We start from the raw sequence: 19,787 nt of genomic DNA, 5'->3' as shown, positions 1-19,787 counted from the left end.
GGAAGTAGATTGAGCCTTCATTATGAAACAGCTACTGCTGCTCCCTCAAAGGGGGTTAGGTTCTGACACTGATGCAACAGCTATATATTTCCAGTAACGCCGTTGTTGTAAATGAGGACAGAATTTAGCACTTTATTTTCTCATCCCCACTTCGTAGGCAATTGCAGACCTTAGCATCAGAGGTAAAAATACAGGTGAGAAAGCCACTAAGCACTTAATATTGACCGGGACCTAGGAAACCTGTGTGTTATTCCCACCTCTGCTAATGTCCTTCTGGCTGACCCTGAGCAAATCACTTCACCTCTCTGTGCTTCAGGTTCCCCACCTATAAAATGAGAATAATGATGTTTACCTCTTTTGTAAGGCTCATTGAGATCTCTGGCTGAAAAGTGTTGTAAGGTCTAAATAGATGTTGTTGTTGTTCCTGGCCTTGGAAAGTTGTACATTGATGAGTTTTGTTATTTATTTGACAGCTGTACAATATTGGACCGAGTGCCATCAATGAAACATTACTCCATGTTGGATGGCCTGCATCCAGTCGGGAGGAGTCTCTTCTTTACGTTCTTCATATTCAGACACGTGGACCATTGCAATGTCAAACAAGCTCTGCTATCAATATATTGCAAATAAAGGTAGGATATTTGCTACTGTTTTTTAGCCTTGTCTACATTTTGTTTGCTTTTTTGGACTGCCACGCCACACTGAGCTGAAGGTTTCATTCAGCTGTTCACAATGGCACCCAGATAATTTTCCTAACTTGGAAAATGTCGCTATTTAGAATGTGTAGAACCTGACAAGCTTTGTACTGTGATGTGTGTTAAATCTCTATCCTATTTTTTATCAAGGGACTCTGGTTTCAGTTGCAAGGTTGCAGCCCCAAGAATTAGACACAAGATGATTTTACAATCGGGAACTTTGCTCTCTCTGTTTTTAAGGGGCAATTTTATTACAGCTGTAAATAGACAATGCAGGATTTTGCAGCTCTCGTGAGACCCTGTAAATTCTTGTGCCATTAGTTTGCAAATGCCAGCTCCCAAGAGCTCAATATTTGGGAGATACTTGCAGATGCTCACATATATCAAGGTGCTCAGTTTGGCTTATCTCTACATACAGCTGGTTAATACAACATAAAACTGGTTTGTTTATCTAATGCACAATGCACTTTCTGACAAAACTCTGAGTGAATCTCATAACATGCAAGTAGTCTGACTTTTGTGGTTCAAGTTCATAGTTTCACAAGTTTATGAAAATGTTAACAATGGAAAAATATTAGCTCCCTACCACTTTTTAGTTTTTGGACTGAAGACTCTATCATCATACAATTTTTCTTTGGTTTGATAAGACTTTGGCATTTTTGCTGCATCCTAATCTAATGCTAAAAAGTGTATGCATGATTAACTCAGCATAACTGCATCAAATTAAATGATCAGCTACTAGTCAAGATTACTAGCTGCACACTTTCCTTCTCTAAATTAATTCGGATTATTATTGATTGCAGACATAGAAATAAGACTACTTTGTAGAGACTAGAGTCTGACTCTGATTATACTTATATTGGCTTCATTGGAATTTATATTACAATAGAAACTCAAATTGACTAGTCATACAGAAATGTACAGTAGCAAGATCTAGTGCCTGTCCCCAAAGAGTTTACAATCTAAAAAGAGAAAAAGCAGATAAAGGGTAAATCAGAAAGTCAGAAAACATTCAGGCAAAATGCTCAGAGAATTGTGCCTGGCACACACGTTCTTACTGCCAGCTTTTTAAAAAATATACATGAACTATCCTACCTGCAATTTCCACCTAGCCTTTTTGTTCTGCTAAATAACAAATGAGTAGGATTTCATTCCATCTGTACATGAAAGTGCTACCATAGAGTTTTCTTGTAATTCTGGTAAACTTACCTGGCTATCCAGGTACATTCTCAGCTATGGGGTGCACTCATAGTTCAAGACATTTTTGTCAGATTGATAAGATTATATCATGGACACTTTTAGTTTCCTGCAGTTGTTGAACAGCAAGTTCATATTTGTTTGTAATCAAAAACTACACTCTGATTTTGGGACTATGGTGCCCCGGATGCTGGTCAGCAGTTGACTGAGAATTCTTGTCTATATTCTTCCTGATGTTGATGGTCAAAAGACAAGTGTGTGCCTCAGTCACGTTACCTGAAAAATAGGGATAATACCCACTGAGGAGTGCTGTGAGGCTTAACAAATTTCTCTTTATGCTTAATAAAGTGTTTTGATATCCTCCAATGGAAGGTGCTATACAAGGGCTATGTTTCAACATCACGTAAATAAGATCACTGATATTGTACAAGATGATCAAATGTTTCTTCCCTAGAAATGAAAATTCTCTCATCTTTTATTCTTCCCCTTCTACTTGCAAATGCTGGAATCATTTAGCAGAACAAAGACTCAAAGTTGCACATCACTACTGCACAAAATTTGAAAAAACCAATTGAGTTCCCGAAATAAAAATCTACAGAATAAGTATTCTGTATTGTACTATACTTGTTATAACATTTATTTCCTTAGTAAGGTTAATTTGAAGAAGCTTTCTGTCCATTTCTTAGACTTAATATTTAGTTTGTGTATGGCATAGTTTATGGACATGCTTTTCTTAGAAATCTTGTTTAATACACATCATATCGGGTATGACTTTACTGCAGTTAGCAATTATTGGGACAGTATAAATAAATAACCTGCAATACATCTCATAATACTTGCCAATTTCATTCAGAATTATTGGTGTATTATAAGTACAGAGAGCAACTCTGAGATAAAACCTGAGGTCCTCACTGAAAGGTGCCTTTAAGGTGCAAGGCACCAACATCCCAGAGCTGCCTGATGGACAGGCAAAGAGTGACAACTGTGGCAGCTACCGCCACCCCCTTTTAAAGGGCTTTAGAACACTTTCCCTCTATGGCTGGTGGAGATGGAGGGAATCTATTACTCCACGTCCTTCCCAGGCTCCTTTGGCGTGGCCAACATTGCTAGTCCCATGAAGATCTTGTGCTCAGGTGAGCAAAAGAACTGGGGGTTTAGATTGTAAGCATTTTGGGGCAGGCATCATCCTTTCTATTCAGTCTTTGTACAGCACCTAGCACAATGGGGTCTTAGGGCTGGGATTCCTAGACACTAGTGAAATACTAATACTAACCAGCCCGGGTACTGGGGCACAAATGGCCCCTGAGGAAGGCTTCTTGCACACACAGACACATCTTGCACTCATATCCAGCAGTCAACCATAATAATCTGGCATTAAATTTTTACCAAGTCTTCACCCATACTCCCACAGAAGTCAGCTCAAATTTCCCTGAATTAAAAACCTTAGAATTTGGTCCATTTTAAATACACTATTTTCTTATCAGACCCTAGTGATTGTTTTCACTACTATTAACTACACCACAGTTGCTTGCCATTTTTTAACAAATTGCCTGCTTTGTTATTTATATTTCAACTCTAATGGTTTGCTTTTAGCTGGCATGCATGGAGATTTTTTTTACATTGTATATTCATGTACTTTAAATTGTATAGTATGTGAATTCACACATTACCTAAAATGATAAACTCTATCTCCATGTAGTCACATTAGGAGTCTGTTTTTATAGCTGCTTTTAAGTGCTCATGGTTTTTAATATTTCAACAAATATCTATTGTTTCTGACTGTGCTATAAAATTTAATTGCTGAGTGCGGTGCTGAATGGAATGTAACACACTAATGGGAGGTACTAGGTATGAATGGCTGATGAAAGGATTCATACAGTATATTATTATTTTATAACTTGGTAGAAGCTTTTGCTTTGTCAGCACTATGACGCATTTATCAGTATAACCTTTCACTTGTCTCTTGTTAGTCATTTTTACAATGAAATGCTTCTCAAATTATTTCAATGGCACTGGCACAAAAAAAAGGACCAACTGGTTTTCTATTCTGCATTATTGTTAATTAATGTGATGCATCCAAATTATTTTCCTTCCTATGGATCTGATTCTCTATTCATAGCAGCTATGCAGATCTTGGAGTTTGGGATAAACCTATGTATGTAAAGGCCTAGTAGCAACCATTTCACAAAAGCATTGATCTGTCATTCTCGAGAAGTGTGTATTTTAAGATCCACATTTCTTATGGCAGATCCCCCAAAAGGAGCTGGGTTTGGTTTAAAGTCAGAAGATTTAGCAAAACTCTCCAGTTCTACATATTATGCCATGAGAAACAAGATAGCTAATTTATTAAACATTACTGATTCCAGACACTTCTTGGGGTGAACACTTCTTGTGTGTAGCCAGTAGAGAGTAAGTTGTTAAAGATCTTGTGGGAGAAACAGAGGTCCACATGCAAAACCTATTACAGATCTGTATAAACCGGGATTTCAGAGTCTAATCTACACAAGGGCAGCTACATTAATAGCAGGCCACTGGGGGCTGAAATCCTCAGTGTAGACAAGGACTACTTTTTCACTGGTACATTTCAGCTTCAGTCTCGCTAGTGCTGCTGTGTATTCCAGAAGCAGCTTAAACAGACTACTCTTGAAAATGATGAGTAAAGTTGTACTAACAACAAACTTTTAGGCTTGCTAAGAATACCAAAAAATCAAAAGATTTGTTCAACCCAAACATTTCAGTTTTGGTTTGAACTAAATATTTTGGTTCAATTTAGAGCATTTTAAACTGTTTTTATTTGAAGGAACTTATTTTGAACAGAAAAATCAAAACAGTTTGTTTTGAAAATGTTGAAACGAAGTGTTTCTTTTTCTGAATATTTTCTTGTTGGCTGGTTGGCTTTTTGTCAACATGAACTATTCAGTGAAACCAACATGAATTTGCAGAATGTTTTGGTGTTGCTGAATCTGCACTTTTCACCCCTTTCCTCCCCCGTCCCCATCCCCAAAAATTTCAGACAAAATTTTTTACCCAGTTCTAGAGATCAGGATAAGGGAGAAATGCTACATTTTCCTCTGAAGTTCAACAGCTCAAAAACCACTGGTGAGAGCAGGCAGCTGACATACAAAGAGAAATGCCATATCTTTCTTCCCACACAGCCACTGTGTTCAAGAAGACTTCTCAATTATAATTTGATTTAAGAAGCTGCACTGGGAGCATTATAGTCAGGTTTGAGAGGAGTTCATAGGCAAAAGCATGCTTCAGGCTGTAGTGACATTTTTTATTTTTATTTTTTAACATAAACAGAAAATTACTGTTTTTTTCACCTTCCTATTTTCTTTTCCTCATTACTATCTTATTTTGATAATGGCTACTTCTGTTACGTAAATGAGACTGGCTGGCAATGAGGGTTGTGATGTCATATCTCTGTTTTGTGTGGAATTTGATCATGGCAATGGAAGCATCAAAATGAGTAACAAGACTAAATAAGGGTTTAGATGCTCAGCATATTATACCACAAATTTAAAATAGCCTTTCTATATTTTAACTTTACAAAAGCATCATAAACAGAATGATAACTGCTTTGTTTCAAATTAATAGTGTTAAATAAATACTATCATCATATGTTACTACTTACAGCAAACAGGAACAGATGCTGGTGGGGGAAAGGCTTCAATTTCCAGGACAGATTGTATGTTGACTAAGGCTGAGACTTCACCGAAGGGCATTTTATGCCTAATTTAGATGTCTAACTTCCACTGGAGTTAATGGGATTTGGACACCTAATTCCCGTAGGCTCCTTTGAAATTTCCAGCCTAAAATGCTTTTGACCTTTCTGTTTCATGCATACCTACCAGCATACCTACCAGAGGAGGAGGCGTGTGGAGGGGCCAAGAAGGCCAAAACTAGACAAATGTAGGGACCATCAAATGGCTTAGAGAAAGGTATGGTCCATGAGATAGGAGCAAGTGCATGAAAAGCTTTAGAAACAAAGGGCCAAACTCACCCCCTCTCCCGACTCCAGGAGAATACAGTTTTATCTCCTTATACTAACCTGGCCCCGTGGGCCACTGGAGAGATTCAACTCCCGAGGTAGAACAGGAGCTACTTCCACATCTATCATTCCCAGGTGGTTCTGCCTGTCTAGCGCAGTTTTAGTCTCCAGTGAAAGCCATACAAACTGAAGCTGCAATAGGAATACACTGAATCAGGGTTTAGCCTAGCCATGTCCGTCCCATGCCAGCACTGCCAGCTTTTGGAGCTGGAGTTGCCACCCAGGTATCTCCCCATAGAGGATAGGCTGTGGTTGACTGGTGCTACAAAAAAGCCAGAAGACTTTTCACTCTGGAGAGAATCTTGCTACAGGAGGGTAATTTTGAATTGCTTCCTGATGTGAAGAGGGAACTGCTGGAGATGTTTGAGAATTGTATGTGGATACATTTCTTAAACATGTGAGAGTGTGGGTTGTAATACTTTGGAATAAGGAGAGCTGAAACCTCCACAAACTTTTAACCCTGTATAGAACATATACAACATTACTTATTTGTATATATTAGCCTTGTAATCTATTTAGTGTATTTTGTCTTTGAGCATGGGTGCTGGGGGTAAAAACACATCCTGACTAAAATGTCATTGAAACTGTCACATTCCAGAAAACAGTTTGGTTTTGAAAATTTGGTATTTTTAGACAAAAAATCGCTTCATCAAAAATTTCCCAACAAGCTTTATTCATGACCTATCCACCCTTGGAATCCTTTGATTGGGATTCCAGCTACCAAACTGGTCACCCAACTATTCTAGTGGATAGAATACATGTATTTAACATAAAATATCTGTACTCAAGACTAAGAACAAGTTTTCAGCTGAATCATAGAGACTAGCTTTAGATTTTTGCAGTAACTGAATGTCCCTGTTGCCAAAACCCTATACTCTGTGAAATATTCACAATTTTTTTAATCTGTTATTTGACCAACTCTACCTTTATATATAATCTGTGATCATATATTGATGGCTTCTTCCAAAGATAAGTTTCAGTTTATTACAGTGTATTCCTTTTAATTTGTCATCATTAAGGGGCCCTACATGTACTGATGAAAGAATCTTGGAAATAAATAACACCCATGTGTTACCTCACTGAGAGAGAATGAGAGAGATTTACTATCTGCTTAAATATTTCCTTACTGCAGAGAAAAAAATTAATTTAAGTAAAAGAATTTCATTTCTGATTAACGACTTTTCCAGCAGTTAATTATACTATTCTTCCACTCTGTGGGATGTTAAGAAGTAAACTGTCCTGACCCTCATACATTAAATCAGACAAATGGTAGAAATATAGTACTATACAGGAATAGCGTACGGAAGGGGTTATGTGTGTATTTATGTCTGTGTTTACCTTTTATACTAAAAAAAATTCTGATAACTGCAAATACTTCTTTTAGGAATTTGTTTAAAATAAATGCAAGTTTTGTGCTTCAGAGTTTAAATGCGTACCAGCCTATACATTCCTTTAATCTGAGGCCCTTAAGGAATTGTTTTGGACGTATTTATGTGAATTCCTGCTGAGGTCAGATCACAAACTTCATCATATATTTCATTGCAGCTTGACTTGATAAAACTGTGCTAAATTAGAGAATTTATCTCTCCTTCCTGAAAAATTAGGATCCCTTTTGTTTCTCTGGAAGCTTCAAGAAAGACAAAGGAAGACACTAAGTGCCTTCTATATCATCTAAACACAAAACTACAAACAATAAAAATAGACTTTGTCTCTGAGATTTCTGTCTCTTAAATTTTCTGTTTGTGAATATTCACACAAAGTTTAAAGACAAATCAGTTGGAGTTTTTACTAAGTTGGAGAATTTTTGTTATAATAATTAATCTTCCAGAAACAACCACCAAAAATGAGGATAGTAGGATGCAGATCTTTTTGGATGCTGGCAAAACCATTATATTCCTAGAGCCAGATTCTGATCTCTATTAATGACTAAATTCAGTGGGAGTGACTTTGAATTTACACTGTAACAGAGATCAGAACCTGGGCCCGGGAGTCTAGCAAAAACAAGTACAGCAATGAAATTGGCTCCAGTAAAGAATGAGGATTAGGAAAAAAAATTATCTAGTGCAATGCATATTGCTGGACACCATCCTTCTGTGCTATTACAAATCAAGCTGCTAGTTGAAGAAAGTGGTATCTAGTCTCATGGTAGTGCTATTAAATTTATAAAAAAAACAAGTCAGTATAAAGTTCAAGCTCCCTGAGAAGGCAACATACCTGTTAGAGTAACTGTATGGTATATTATTACAGTTCACTGTCTTTCTTTTTCCAGTTTGCTATTCCACAGGACACCCCGGAACTCACTGCTTTTTTGCATAACTCCACTATTCCTCACTATATTGGGCGGAGGGATGTCACCATGGTAGAACCTCGAAGGAAGAGCTACGCAAAAATACTGGTGAGCTAATTTGAAATATATAGTGCTAGGACTATATGCGCAAGCTATACAATGTGACTGTTGGTTTTGTCATATTCTCTTTACAGACTTTTAACTTCCTACTGTTCTAAGTGACAAGTAAATGATGGAACAACTGATTTTTAAATCTCTTGTCTTAACTATGCATTATATACTGCACCATTGATTTTCTTGGTACTTTACAGACAAATTGTGACAGATCCTTTACCCAACGATCTTACAGTCTAAGGACTCAGTACTGCAGTTCGGTCCACAAATGCAGACCTCTCTACCAATGCATTGCCTCAAGTGGCCTCTCTGTGAAAGTAGAGAGGCTCATGGATTGCACACACACATGCCTCCACCCACTCACTGGGGTCTTTCACCAGATCATGGCCTAAAATAATGAAACATAGTAACACTTTTAAAATCTATGCATATATTTTCTTCACAGGGCTTTAACATTTTCATAAAATTCTTAAACTCAGCTACTGAAATGTACCAAAAATAACAGCGTTGTCCCATAATATTGTCAAGTGCAAATATTCATTCAATAAATACTCAAGACATTCTCTGGCTTCAAGAAATGTCAAGTATTTTGTTCTTTAAAGTATCACAAGCCATCAAAATAGTTCCGGTATAATTTACCAGTTTTTTTTTAGTTTTCATGGGTAAATATCTGACCAATCAAAAACGTAGGGTCTGTAAAATGTTGGCAACAGCAAAGACCTCTCACCCAGTGTAGCAACATAGCTCTGAGTATCAGTCTCAAAGCCTTCTGGGACATGAACATCTGGACGATAACGTGCTGTCAGTCTGGTTTTTGTTGTTCATACATTGAGTGCTCCACGTTTTAGAGTATTTAAGCATCACAATTACCAGGTCCTTTTGCCTGGAGGCTGTATTTCTAAATCGGTGACCCTGAGGCCAAAACCTGGGATTCTTGTGGCCATCATTTCCATTTATTTTTATTAACCCCAACCCGAGTTTTATTAACCCCTGCTGTCCAGTCTCCTGTTAAACGGTTCACTGTCACCATATGTTTGAGCTTCTCACTATCACCAGAAATTGTCACAAATAGTCAGGAAAAAAAAGAACTCTGTAGGCCTAAGCTCTGCTTGTAAAGTAACAAAAAATGTCTTTACATTATGTCTGAAAATGGAATTTGACTATTTTTTAAATGGGGGGAGCCCAAAGCTGAAGTTAATTAATGACTTATTTTAATTTAAAAATAGAATCACAGAAGTACTGATTTCATATACCTATGGTTGTTGTGTCCTGCATAATTCTTCCGTCACCAGAAAGACCAACAACGTCACACTTTGGAAATAATTCTGATTCTAGCAAGACGACAAAAAAACCTAGCCTTTGGAAGACAGACCATTCAGTACCACAAAACTTTTAATCCATTTCTCAGTAATGCCTTAATTATCAGTTATATTCCTCTGTAACTACTCTCTTATGTTACCAACATAGAAAAGACTTCAGCAACTGTGAATGGTTAACAAAATTTATAAGTATGTACAGTCTTTGCATCTTATTATGTACTTTAAAATAAGAAGAACCAGGGGTTTTTCAGCAGCTTGATCCAGACAGACAATATTAGATTGATTTCACAGAAACATAGGACGTCCCAGTCTGGATCAGACTAGCAGTCCAACTAGTCCAGGATTCTCTCTCTCACAGTAGCATTAGCCAGATGCTTAGGAAGGTGGCATATGCAGCATATAGAAATGTTTGGTAGTCTCTCGCTTGTCATGTGTGTTTTTAGGCTAGAAAAGCAAGCCAATGTGTTGTTTGTTAGATGATGCTGATTTTTGCCATTAGCCCATTTGACTGAGTACTATGTTCAGGACTGGTTAAAACCTTTCCATGAAAATTGTTTTTGCTGACAAATTGAATTTTTAATTAAATTTAAAATATTCATGGAAAGTGTCTGTTTTCCACAGAAAATTTTGACTTTTCATCTGAATATCAAACACTTTTTGGATGAAAACTGAACATTTTTAATTTTCAGCCCCAAAATTTGTTTGGTTTTCAGTTTTTGATGAAAAGTCATTTTTTTACAGGGGGAGAAGCATTTTCCAACTAGCTCTAATCCTGTCCTGTCTGTCCTGTTTGCTAAACATTTGGTTTCTTTCCTTTTTACCTCTCATGGTTTCCATGTAGTGAAGACTATAAAGGGCTAAATACATTCCTAAGAAAAATAGGAATGTGTGCTCAGGTCTTCAACTTTCAGCCAAAATCAGGCTTTTTGCACAGTAATGATTTAGAATCCTAGAATATCAGGGTTGGAAGAGACCTCAGGAGGTCATCTAGTCCAACCCCCTGATCAAAGCAGGACGAATCCCCAACTAAATCATCCCAGCCAGGGCTTTGTCAACCCTGAGCTTAAAAACCGCTAAGGATGGAGATTCCACCACCTCCCTAGGTAACCCATTCCAGTACTTCACCACCCTCCTAGTGAAAAAGTTTTTCCTAATATCCAACCATATTTTGTTAATATGTGTTTTTGTCCTCTGTAATTATAAATTAAAAAGAAAACAGATGAAAGGTTAAATAAAGCTGGTTAGAGAATGACTGAATAGGAAGAATTAACTATGTATATCCTCTACAATAGGTCCTGTAAACAAGGCTTATAGCATGAGTCTCTTCTGAGGATGTGGAAAGTAGAGAGAAAGCACACAGCCTCTACTTTAGATGTAATGAGATAGAGATTTATGGGGAGTATTGTTATGCTGGTTATACTGGTGTAGCACTATAGTTAGGCATGACTCTTTCTGGAATATGTTCAGACATAATAAAATATATTAGCACCCTATTCACGAAGGTAGTTACCCAGTTCTATCAGCGTATGGTCTCTGAAAGAGGATATTCTTACAGAAAGTACATTATAGCACTAATGAAGTGCTGTGTCTGTAGAGGTGATACCTTTGCTTCAAGACGATCAGAACCACTTGGCATCGCCATTGTGAGTAAAGTATGTAGCAGCGAGGGGCAAATTGGATTATAAAGAAAATGGACTAGTCAAAATATCAGCCTTTCCCCTGAACTGAGTCCAAACCCTTTCGGGTACATCTGCATAGCATTTTGGACCCATCCTCCTCCCTAGGCTTCAGAGCCTGAGCTCCAGCCCAAGCAGCAACTTCCAAGTGCTGTCTATACCGCTATTTTTAGAGTGCTAGTCCGAGCCCTGCTAGCCCAAGTCTGTCAACGCAGGCTGGAAAGCTTGCTCCGCACGGTCCAAAATACTCTGTAGACCTGCCCTTAGGTTTAGATCTATTTGAATAAATACCCCAAACACTCTCTCTGACCTCCAACAGTCCCTTGGCTTTTAGTTCCCTCTCCCTGTGAGCTGCCTTCCATTCCACTTGTCCAGTACAGCTCTATCTTTTTCTGTGATTTCCCCAGTAGATTCCCTTCTCCAATTCTTTGTCCCTGTCTATGAGTTCCAACCAGCTCCTTACCTTGGCTGGTAACATTTCCATTCTAGACTCCAGCCGTCTTGGCTAGGGCCAATTGGCTGTTGTATTCAGTTGTGTGTTTTCTGGTCTTTCCCCATCCGGGATCACTGCTCACCAGGAAAGCTTCACAGAACATAAGGTTCAAATAGAGCAGCTAATGAAGCTCAGCAAACATGCTGGCTTTGCAATATAAATTTCACCAGGAAAATTAGGAGTATCAGAGAAGGAGGGGAAGTTTTGAGAGTGTAAATATGGAGTTTGGGAGTCAGAGAAGAGACAAGGAACTGGCTGGAGGGACGGAAAGGGGAAAGAGGAATAAACAAGATTTTGTTAAACAGTTGGACTTTTTAAGAATTCTTCAAACCAGACTGGTGAATGCTATTAGCTTTGTCATCACTAACATATGTAAAGGGTTGTATTCATAGGTAACTTAGAAGAAGCCCCATTGTGATTATTCATTTCTCACAAAGGCACTTCAGATATCTTTTGTTGTACATTTGTATTAGATTAAATTCTTGAAGATGCATGATATTTAATACATTAAGATAGTTTATTGTTTTTTCAATTTAGAGCAGTTGAGGGAAATTAAATCTGTGTATAATTAAGTGTGTGTATTCTCACATTAGCCTTGTTACAAAAGCAGTGTTATAATTTCATTTTACTTTTATACAGAACTGTACAAACGTGAAGTGTTTAATAATCTCGTGTACGGTGGGACAGCTAGAAAGAGGAAAGAGTGCAACACTAAAAATCAGATCTCGGTTATGGGCCCAAACTTTCCTACAGGTAATGTAAATTTGTGAAACTCTTTACACACAAAAAAGCCCATTTTATTTGTCTGTTTATTTAAAGATAGATATATATAGTGTGTCTATATGTATGTTTATATATGTGTGTGTATATATATATTATGATCTTAACTTGTGAATCTTATTGTCATCACTTTGTTTTGGGGTAAATCTCTCTGCTTCATGCTTATGTCACACACATACTGCTAATTTCTCCCTCCTCTGAATATTGTGTCCATTTCAATTTTACTTTGCCAGTTTTTACTGCATATTCCATGTTGATCTTGATCCCCATCTGTCATAAAAATAAAGGGAAGGGTAACCACCTTTCTGTATACAGTGCTATAAAATCCCTCCTGACCAGAGGCAAAACCCTTTCACCTGTAAAGGGTTAAGAAGCTAAGATCACCTCGCTGGCACCTGACCAAAATGACCAATGAGGAGACAAGATATTTTCAAAGCTGGAGGGGGGGAAACAAAGGGTCTGTCTGTCTGGGTGATGCTTTTGCTGGGAACAGATCAGGAATGCAGTCTCAGAACTTCTGTTAGTTAGTAAGTAATCTAACTAGAAATGCGTTAGATTTGTTTAATGGCTGGTAAAATAAGTTGTGCTGGATGGAATGTATATTCCTGTTTTTATGTCTTTTTGTAACTTAAGGTTTTGCCTAGAGGGATTCTCTATGTTTTGAATCTGATTACCCTGTAAGGTATTTCCCATCCTGATTTTACAGAGGTGATTCTTTTACCTTTTCTTTAATTAAAATTCTTCTTTTAAGAACCTGATTGATTTTTCATTGTCCTTAAGATCCAAGGGTTTGGGTCTGTGTTCACCTGTACAAATTGGTGAGGATTTTTATCAAGCCTTCCCCAAGAAAGGGGGTGTAGGGCTTGGGGGATGTTTTGTGGGAAGACGTGTCCAAGTGGACTCTTTCCCTGTTCTTTATTTAACACAATTGGTGGTGGCAGCATAGGGTTCAAGGACAAGGCAAAGTTTGTACCTTGGGGAAGTTTTTAACCTAAGCTGGTAAGAATAAGCTTAGGGGGTCTTTCACGCGGGTCCCCGCATCTGTACCCTAGAGTTCAGAGTGGGGAAGGAACTTTGACACCATCTTACCTTGACTTTCCATAGTATATCTGCTCATAGGCTTCTGTTGATTCTCCCAGATGACTTGACTTACCTGTGGCTTTATTTTATAACTGGTATGAATTCTCTGCGAGGGCATGTTTCTCCGTTTTCTTGATGCTCATATGTCTCAGAGCTATATAGCTGATGATAAATGCTCTGTATGCAGTTTAAAAATTAAAAGTTACTTGTTCACCTGTCAGTATTGTCATGGTTTAGGTATTAGACCCACATGTTACATCTGCATGTAGAGCTGAATTGTAGCATTCAGCCATAACTGTGAATATAGGGGACAGTGCAGAACTCTCAGAGAGATTGATCCTTAGGATGCAAATCCCCTCTGTCAACATTGTCAAAAAAAACAAGGGGGGCGGGGGAGGGATAGTTCAGTGGTTTGAGCATTGGCCTGCTAAACCCAGGGTTGTGAGTTCAATCCTTGAGGGGGCCATTTGGGATCTGGGGCAAAAATTGGGGATTGGTCCTGCTTTGAGCAGGGGGTTGGACTAGATGACCTCCTGAGGTCCCTTCCAACCCTGATAGTCTGTGATTCTATGATCTCATCACCCTACCTCAGAGGGAGTGTGCACACGCTGCATTAGTTTTTGGCATGGTGCAATGTATTCTCTTCTCTGCAACAGGCCAGGTGAATGAACTAGTGCACAGAGTCAGAAGTTGAGAGAGGCCACGGCCCTGCCTTCTCCCTGCTTCTCCCATCCACTTTGGGGTGACTGATACTCAGAGGGAGCTGTCCCCCAAAGGAACATCCCTACCCTGTGCATGTGATATGGACCTGAGGGAAAAGCTAGAGCCAGGAACAATCCATGCTAACTGATGCCATGCCTCAACTGGGGAAGCAGAGCAGAGTCTTCTCCACAATGGCAGAAATAACAAGTCTTGTCCACCATTAACTTCTCCAGTAGTGTTATGGAAATGCTGGCATTTTCTAAGGTGTCCTTTGCAGGTTCTCCTCCTGCAGGTGTGTTTCTGTATTCTAGAAGTATGCACAAACTATTCAACTTTGACCATTATAATCTAAAGTAGAAGAAAATATTGGCTTCTCTTTGAACATCCAACTAAACCACTGAAAGTCCTATATGCAAATCTGAAATGCAATAGAAACCTGTGACTTTCCAAACATGTGTCCATACAGTACTAGTATCAGTTATTTGTTTTTCTTGGAGACTACATAAAAAGGTTGGGATAATCAACTGAAAAATCCTCTGAGTAACCTATCAGCACTGTGGACTTGGATAAATATCTGCTACAGTTGGGTGTACTGGGAAAATTTATAATTCGTGTTTTGCTGCTGTTAAGGGACAACTCCAGACCCTACCATGAGGCCAGCTGATGCATTATCCCCTCCTTCTGCATGGACATTTAACCTGGATCCCCTCCCCCACTCCTTCAACTTGGAATGCAGAAAAAGAAAGATCATTCCTCAGCATCCCTCCTGTGTTCACAGTGAGTATGGAAACAGGAATGCCTAGTGGACCTAAGACCAGCAGAAAGAGAGGAGGAAAATATCCCAGTGAGGACAGGAGTTTGAAGAGCCTCAGCTTTTAACCTCCTCTTTCTTCCATCACCAGAAGTGAATAAGAGAAGATCCTGTCAACATGTTCTTTCTTCTGGCCTCCATGGAGGAACTAGAGAGCAGATAGGAGGGTATTCAACCAAATTTAAACCAGTCCAATACCTAATGGTCCTGGGTTCTAAATCAATAATGAGCCAAATGCACATAACTCTGCACATCCTTACCCCTCAACATTTTACTGGTCAGCAGTGGGCATTTAAAGATCTAAACAAGAGGAAATTTTGCCTGTCAAGACCTAAGTTCAGGTTCTGTGTTTCTTCTGCCACAGTTAATGGCACCACTGACACCTAAAACAGAGCAGTCAGTTGCATGTCTTACTTGGCTCTGGGGTTAGTGATGTCAGCCCAATTCAGTAACAAAGGACCTCATTTGAATTTTTTTTTATTTGTAAGTACACTTACCTTCTCCTAACGATTTGGGATCCTAACCAATTTTTATCTCTGTTTTTCAGTTTCCTTAATTCAAATAAGGTGCTTGTAAAAAGGTTCATATTTTGCAAACACAAACAAATCAGTTCATAAGGAGGGATTAAGGGCCCTCATTTTGGATTTATTTAGTGAATCATTTATTAGTGATGAGCAAACATTGAAAGCTTTGGTTCAGATAAAACCTCAAAAGTTTGGATGCTTCTCTCAACTATCTTAACCTCCTGAATCTGGAAAACTGGGCTGGAGATCTTGTGGGAACAGGCTCCATCACCAGATTTACAGTACTTCCTGCTCATGTTGCCCATAGTGATGAGCAAACATTGAAAGCTTTGGTTCAGATAAAACCTCAAAAGTTTGGATGCTTCTCTCAACTATCTTAACCTCCTGAATCTGGAAAACTGGGCTGGAGATCTTGTGGGAACAGGCTCCATCACCAGATTTACAGTACTTCCTGCTCATGTTGCCCAGAAAATACAATTAAAACAGTTTTTCTTGATGTATATGGACATTTCTGTTTCCAGAACGTGGAAGTGCAGAGCCAGAAGAAGATAGATATAATGCGAAAGTTACACAGGGGTGTTTTTTTTGTTTGTTTTTGGGTTTTTTTGAACCTCAGAAGATATCCCATTTGATTTTTGGGCACTAGTTTGGTTTTCCTCCTTATTCAACTTGTTCAACTCAATCAGTTCACCCATCCATAATATTTACTAAGAACCTACCTGTTTAGCTAATGTTCTTAACCTGAGCCTGTCACCATGGCACCTGAGCACTGCAGAGCCCAAGTATTCAACCACATAGAGTTTTTCCTCCCCCTTTATCCAGAAGCAATCTAGAAGTTAGTTACCTTACTATGAACAGCACATCTGGCATTCTGGACTCAACTAAAAACTAACAAAGAAACACATCTACCAAAACAAACGTCCCACTGCACACACTTCTCCCCCAGGGAGAGAATCAGAGAAGAAACAACTTGTGATGGATGTTAGTCGCATTGCTTAATGCACTACTGGAAAGTACTCAGGTACTACAGTGATGAGTGTGATACAAGAACCTGAATAGAACAAAGCCTCTGGATTTGTTATTCTGCAGCTGAAATTCGACCATTTCCTTAAGGGTCAAATCTTGATCTCGTGAACACAGCAAAGGGCTTTGTTTACAACAAGAGTCAATGGCTGGAAGTTAAAGCCTAAGATATAAGGCACACATTTTAAAGTGAGAGTGATTAGCAATTGGAAGTCTACTAAGGGCATTGGTGGATTCTCCATCTCTTCAATTCTTCAGATCCAGACTGAATGTCTTTCTAGAGGATAAGCTTTAGTCAAACCCAAGTTATTGAGCTCATACAGAGGTAAGTGGATGAAATTCTATGCCCTGTTTTATACAGGAAGTGAGACTTGATGATCTGATGATAACTTATAGTCTTAAAATCTATGAAAGACAAAATAAAGGTGCACATTTTACAAATTGCCCCTGGAAAAGGGAAAAACAACCTGTTGATAAAGTACCATAGAGCATTAAAGGTAAAGAAAATGTGTATTACCCCCTCCATAAGGTGCAGTGTGAAACCACGCCGGGCCACCTATATAGGTATGCTGAATAGACTCCCAGTGGTAATCCTTGCCTGTGGGAGTTGAGCAATCTCTTATATCCATTAGGATGGAGCAGATTGTGCCTTCCCTCTACCCATCCATTTACGTTGGCCGAGCTCCACAAACAGGTGCAAAGGAGCAGTTGGAGTCATGGCCCTGCATCCTTCCTGCCTGCTTTTTGGAAGGGAAGCAGGAGTGAGACATCCCTGTGTTTTCCAGAGTGCAGAGATTGCTGTTGTGTGCAAGAGTCACTTACAGGCCTTTTGCTCACTCCTCTGTCCATACATAGCCATGCTTCCAACCTAGACTTTGTATGGTCTGTGATAGCTTTAGCTGTTTTACCTGTGTCCTTCTTCTGCCTCTCCTCCAAGATAACTTACAAGCCTTATAAATGCTCACAAAGATTCTCTTAAAGGAGCCGGAGCCTCTTCTGATTAAAAACAAACACTGTCCTGAGAGAGTTGTTGCATCTAGTACTTCACCTCATGTCTAAGAAGCTGCCAGAAAAAGATACCCTGCCTTTTGTATCCACCCTTATCTACAGGGGAAATAAAAAAGGAAATAGCATGAGAGGATGCAGGCTGCCACTCTCCCTCTCCCCGTAAAACCGTTTCCTTTTCCAGAGCCCCTTTTACAATTAACAGTGATACAGGCACAGCCATAAAAGACTACAGGCCACAATTAATTTCCTAAAAAGGGCCTCTTGTGCTCTGGAAAAGCCTGTAAACTTCCAATTCCCAAGACTATCCCAGAAGTAAATAAAAATACACCCAAAACATTGCAGCTTGGAACATGTTATCTAGGCTAAAATCTAAGGACTAACCTCCAATGAATCTTTAGGATTAAACTATAGACCGAGGGAATTGGTATGGTCTCTGGAGCTATTTCTAAACAAGAAACAGCGTACCAGGGTAAGGCTGAATTCCACAGTCATTGTTCTGTATTGGTAGGTACAGTATATTCTTTGTACAGATCATGACCTCCTCATTTATAATACAACACAATGTATGACTTGTGTGTTAATGTTATTATTTCTGCTTTTTTGTACACGTAACTCTATACAAACTCTATAAATTTAATTGTACAATTTGCAAGTACAAAAGAGCAGAGGTAATATTAACACATGAGCCCTATGCTGTATTGTAATATAAATGAAGAGATGATGATCTGCAGAAAGAATTGTTTGTACTTACTAATACAGAAAAGTTTATATTTATAGCACAATCAACTATGTCACTGTGTACATTATTTTCCCCTCGGTTATACTAGTACACTGCTGATGAGAATTTGATCCAATGTGATTCATGCTAGGCTTAACAATTCATATTTCCTTTCAAAGAATGTACAAACTGATTGTATATTTTGTCATCATTGGCATTCAGTCATATATAATCTCTCTTTTTTCCCATGTGGTTTGATTGACAATTGCTGACCTTTTTGCCGCATGGCAGTTGTCATCTGTCACCTTAAAATCAAAACGTTTATCACAAATTGCAGTTTTAAGAAGTGCAATAATTAGACATGTTTGAGTAAACAAAGCAGCTCTGAGTGTCCTAACTAGCCAACAAAGATAGAGAAGGATGTTGTACAGAGGCCAAGAAGAAGCAGAGCCATTTCTGGCTTTATTTCAAAGCTTGGATGTAAATAAGAACCACCACATAAGCTAACTAATCGAGTCAGACTTGCTGAGCCAGCAAATCATTAAATGCCTGATTAATGAAAAAAAATAACCTTATATGGTCATGTTACACTGTGTTCCATTAGGGTTCTATCATTTCTTTAATTTATAGTAAAGATGTTTATCTAATAGTTTTCATTATTCAACCCATGGTGGCTGAAATGTCGGTCATGGCAAGCTGTGGTACTAAGCCAAACCTTTGGAGGGAGATCCATGGAGATCTTGCCTAAGTGTTCTTTGACCTTTGTTTAATGGGTACATTTTAATGTAGTGTGTGTGAATTGGGCAATGAAACAGCTGCTCTGAAAATGTATCCCTAAGTGGTGAATTTGTACCATTTTTCTGATTTGTAACACCCTTCCAGACTACAAGCTCTTCCGCCAGGTCTTCACCAGCATGGCAGGGAGCAGAGCACAACTCTTTCTTAATTGCTGTTTAAATCTGTGTTAAAAGTGCCTGAAAATTATTAATAAATTTTCTCCCAAGCACTCACAGGGCCTGAAGAGTTCCATGTATGAATGGAATTGGCTATATAGTAGGTAGTGGAACAATGCCTAGAGAATATGCATGATTCCACAGAAGGGTTTTTGTTTTCCCTTCCTTGGCCCGTACATAAATCCATACATTTGGATTTGGCCATGCCTGTCTTCATGCACTGCAGTAACTAGAAAAGAAAAAAAATCAGATCTTGGTGTGAGCACCCATGTGCGTGCAGAATGGCTTTGTCACCTGGGAGAAGGATTCTGTCCCTGCTTGACCACCTTCAACTCCACTCAGAAAGCCTAGTTCTC

The 19,787-nt window shown here is 38.8% G+C and overlaps 1 protein-coding gene across 1 annotated transcript in view; it reads left to right on the top strand.

Annotated features, from left to right (window-relative positions):
• ITGA8 (integrin subunit alpha 8) overlaps positions 1-19,787 on the top strand; it is a 174,045-nt gene that overhangs the window by 121,413 nt on the left and 32,845 nt on the right. The window contains exons 25-27 of the mRNA XM_048838037.2: positions 474-632; positions 8,213-8,338; positions 12,472-12,585. Of these exons, the coding sequence (XP_048693994.2) occupies positions 474-632; positions 8,213-8,338; positions 12,472-12,585 (399 nt within the window). The remainder of the gene's footprint in view (positions 1-473; positions 633-8,212; positions 8,339-12,471; positions 12,586-19,787) is intronic.

Source organism: Caretta caretta, chromosome 2 (assembly GCF_965140235.1).
Source record: "Caretta caretta isolate rCarCar2 chromosome 2, rCarCar1.hap1, whole genome shotgun sequence".
NCBI lineage: Eukaryota > Metazoa > Chordata > Testudines > Cheloniidae > Caretta > Caretta caretta.
Note: the sequence above shows the minus strand (reverse complement) of the source record. Positions and strands in the feature narration are given on the sequence as shown.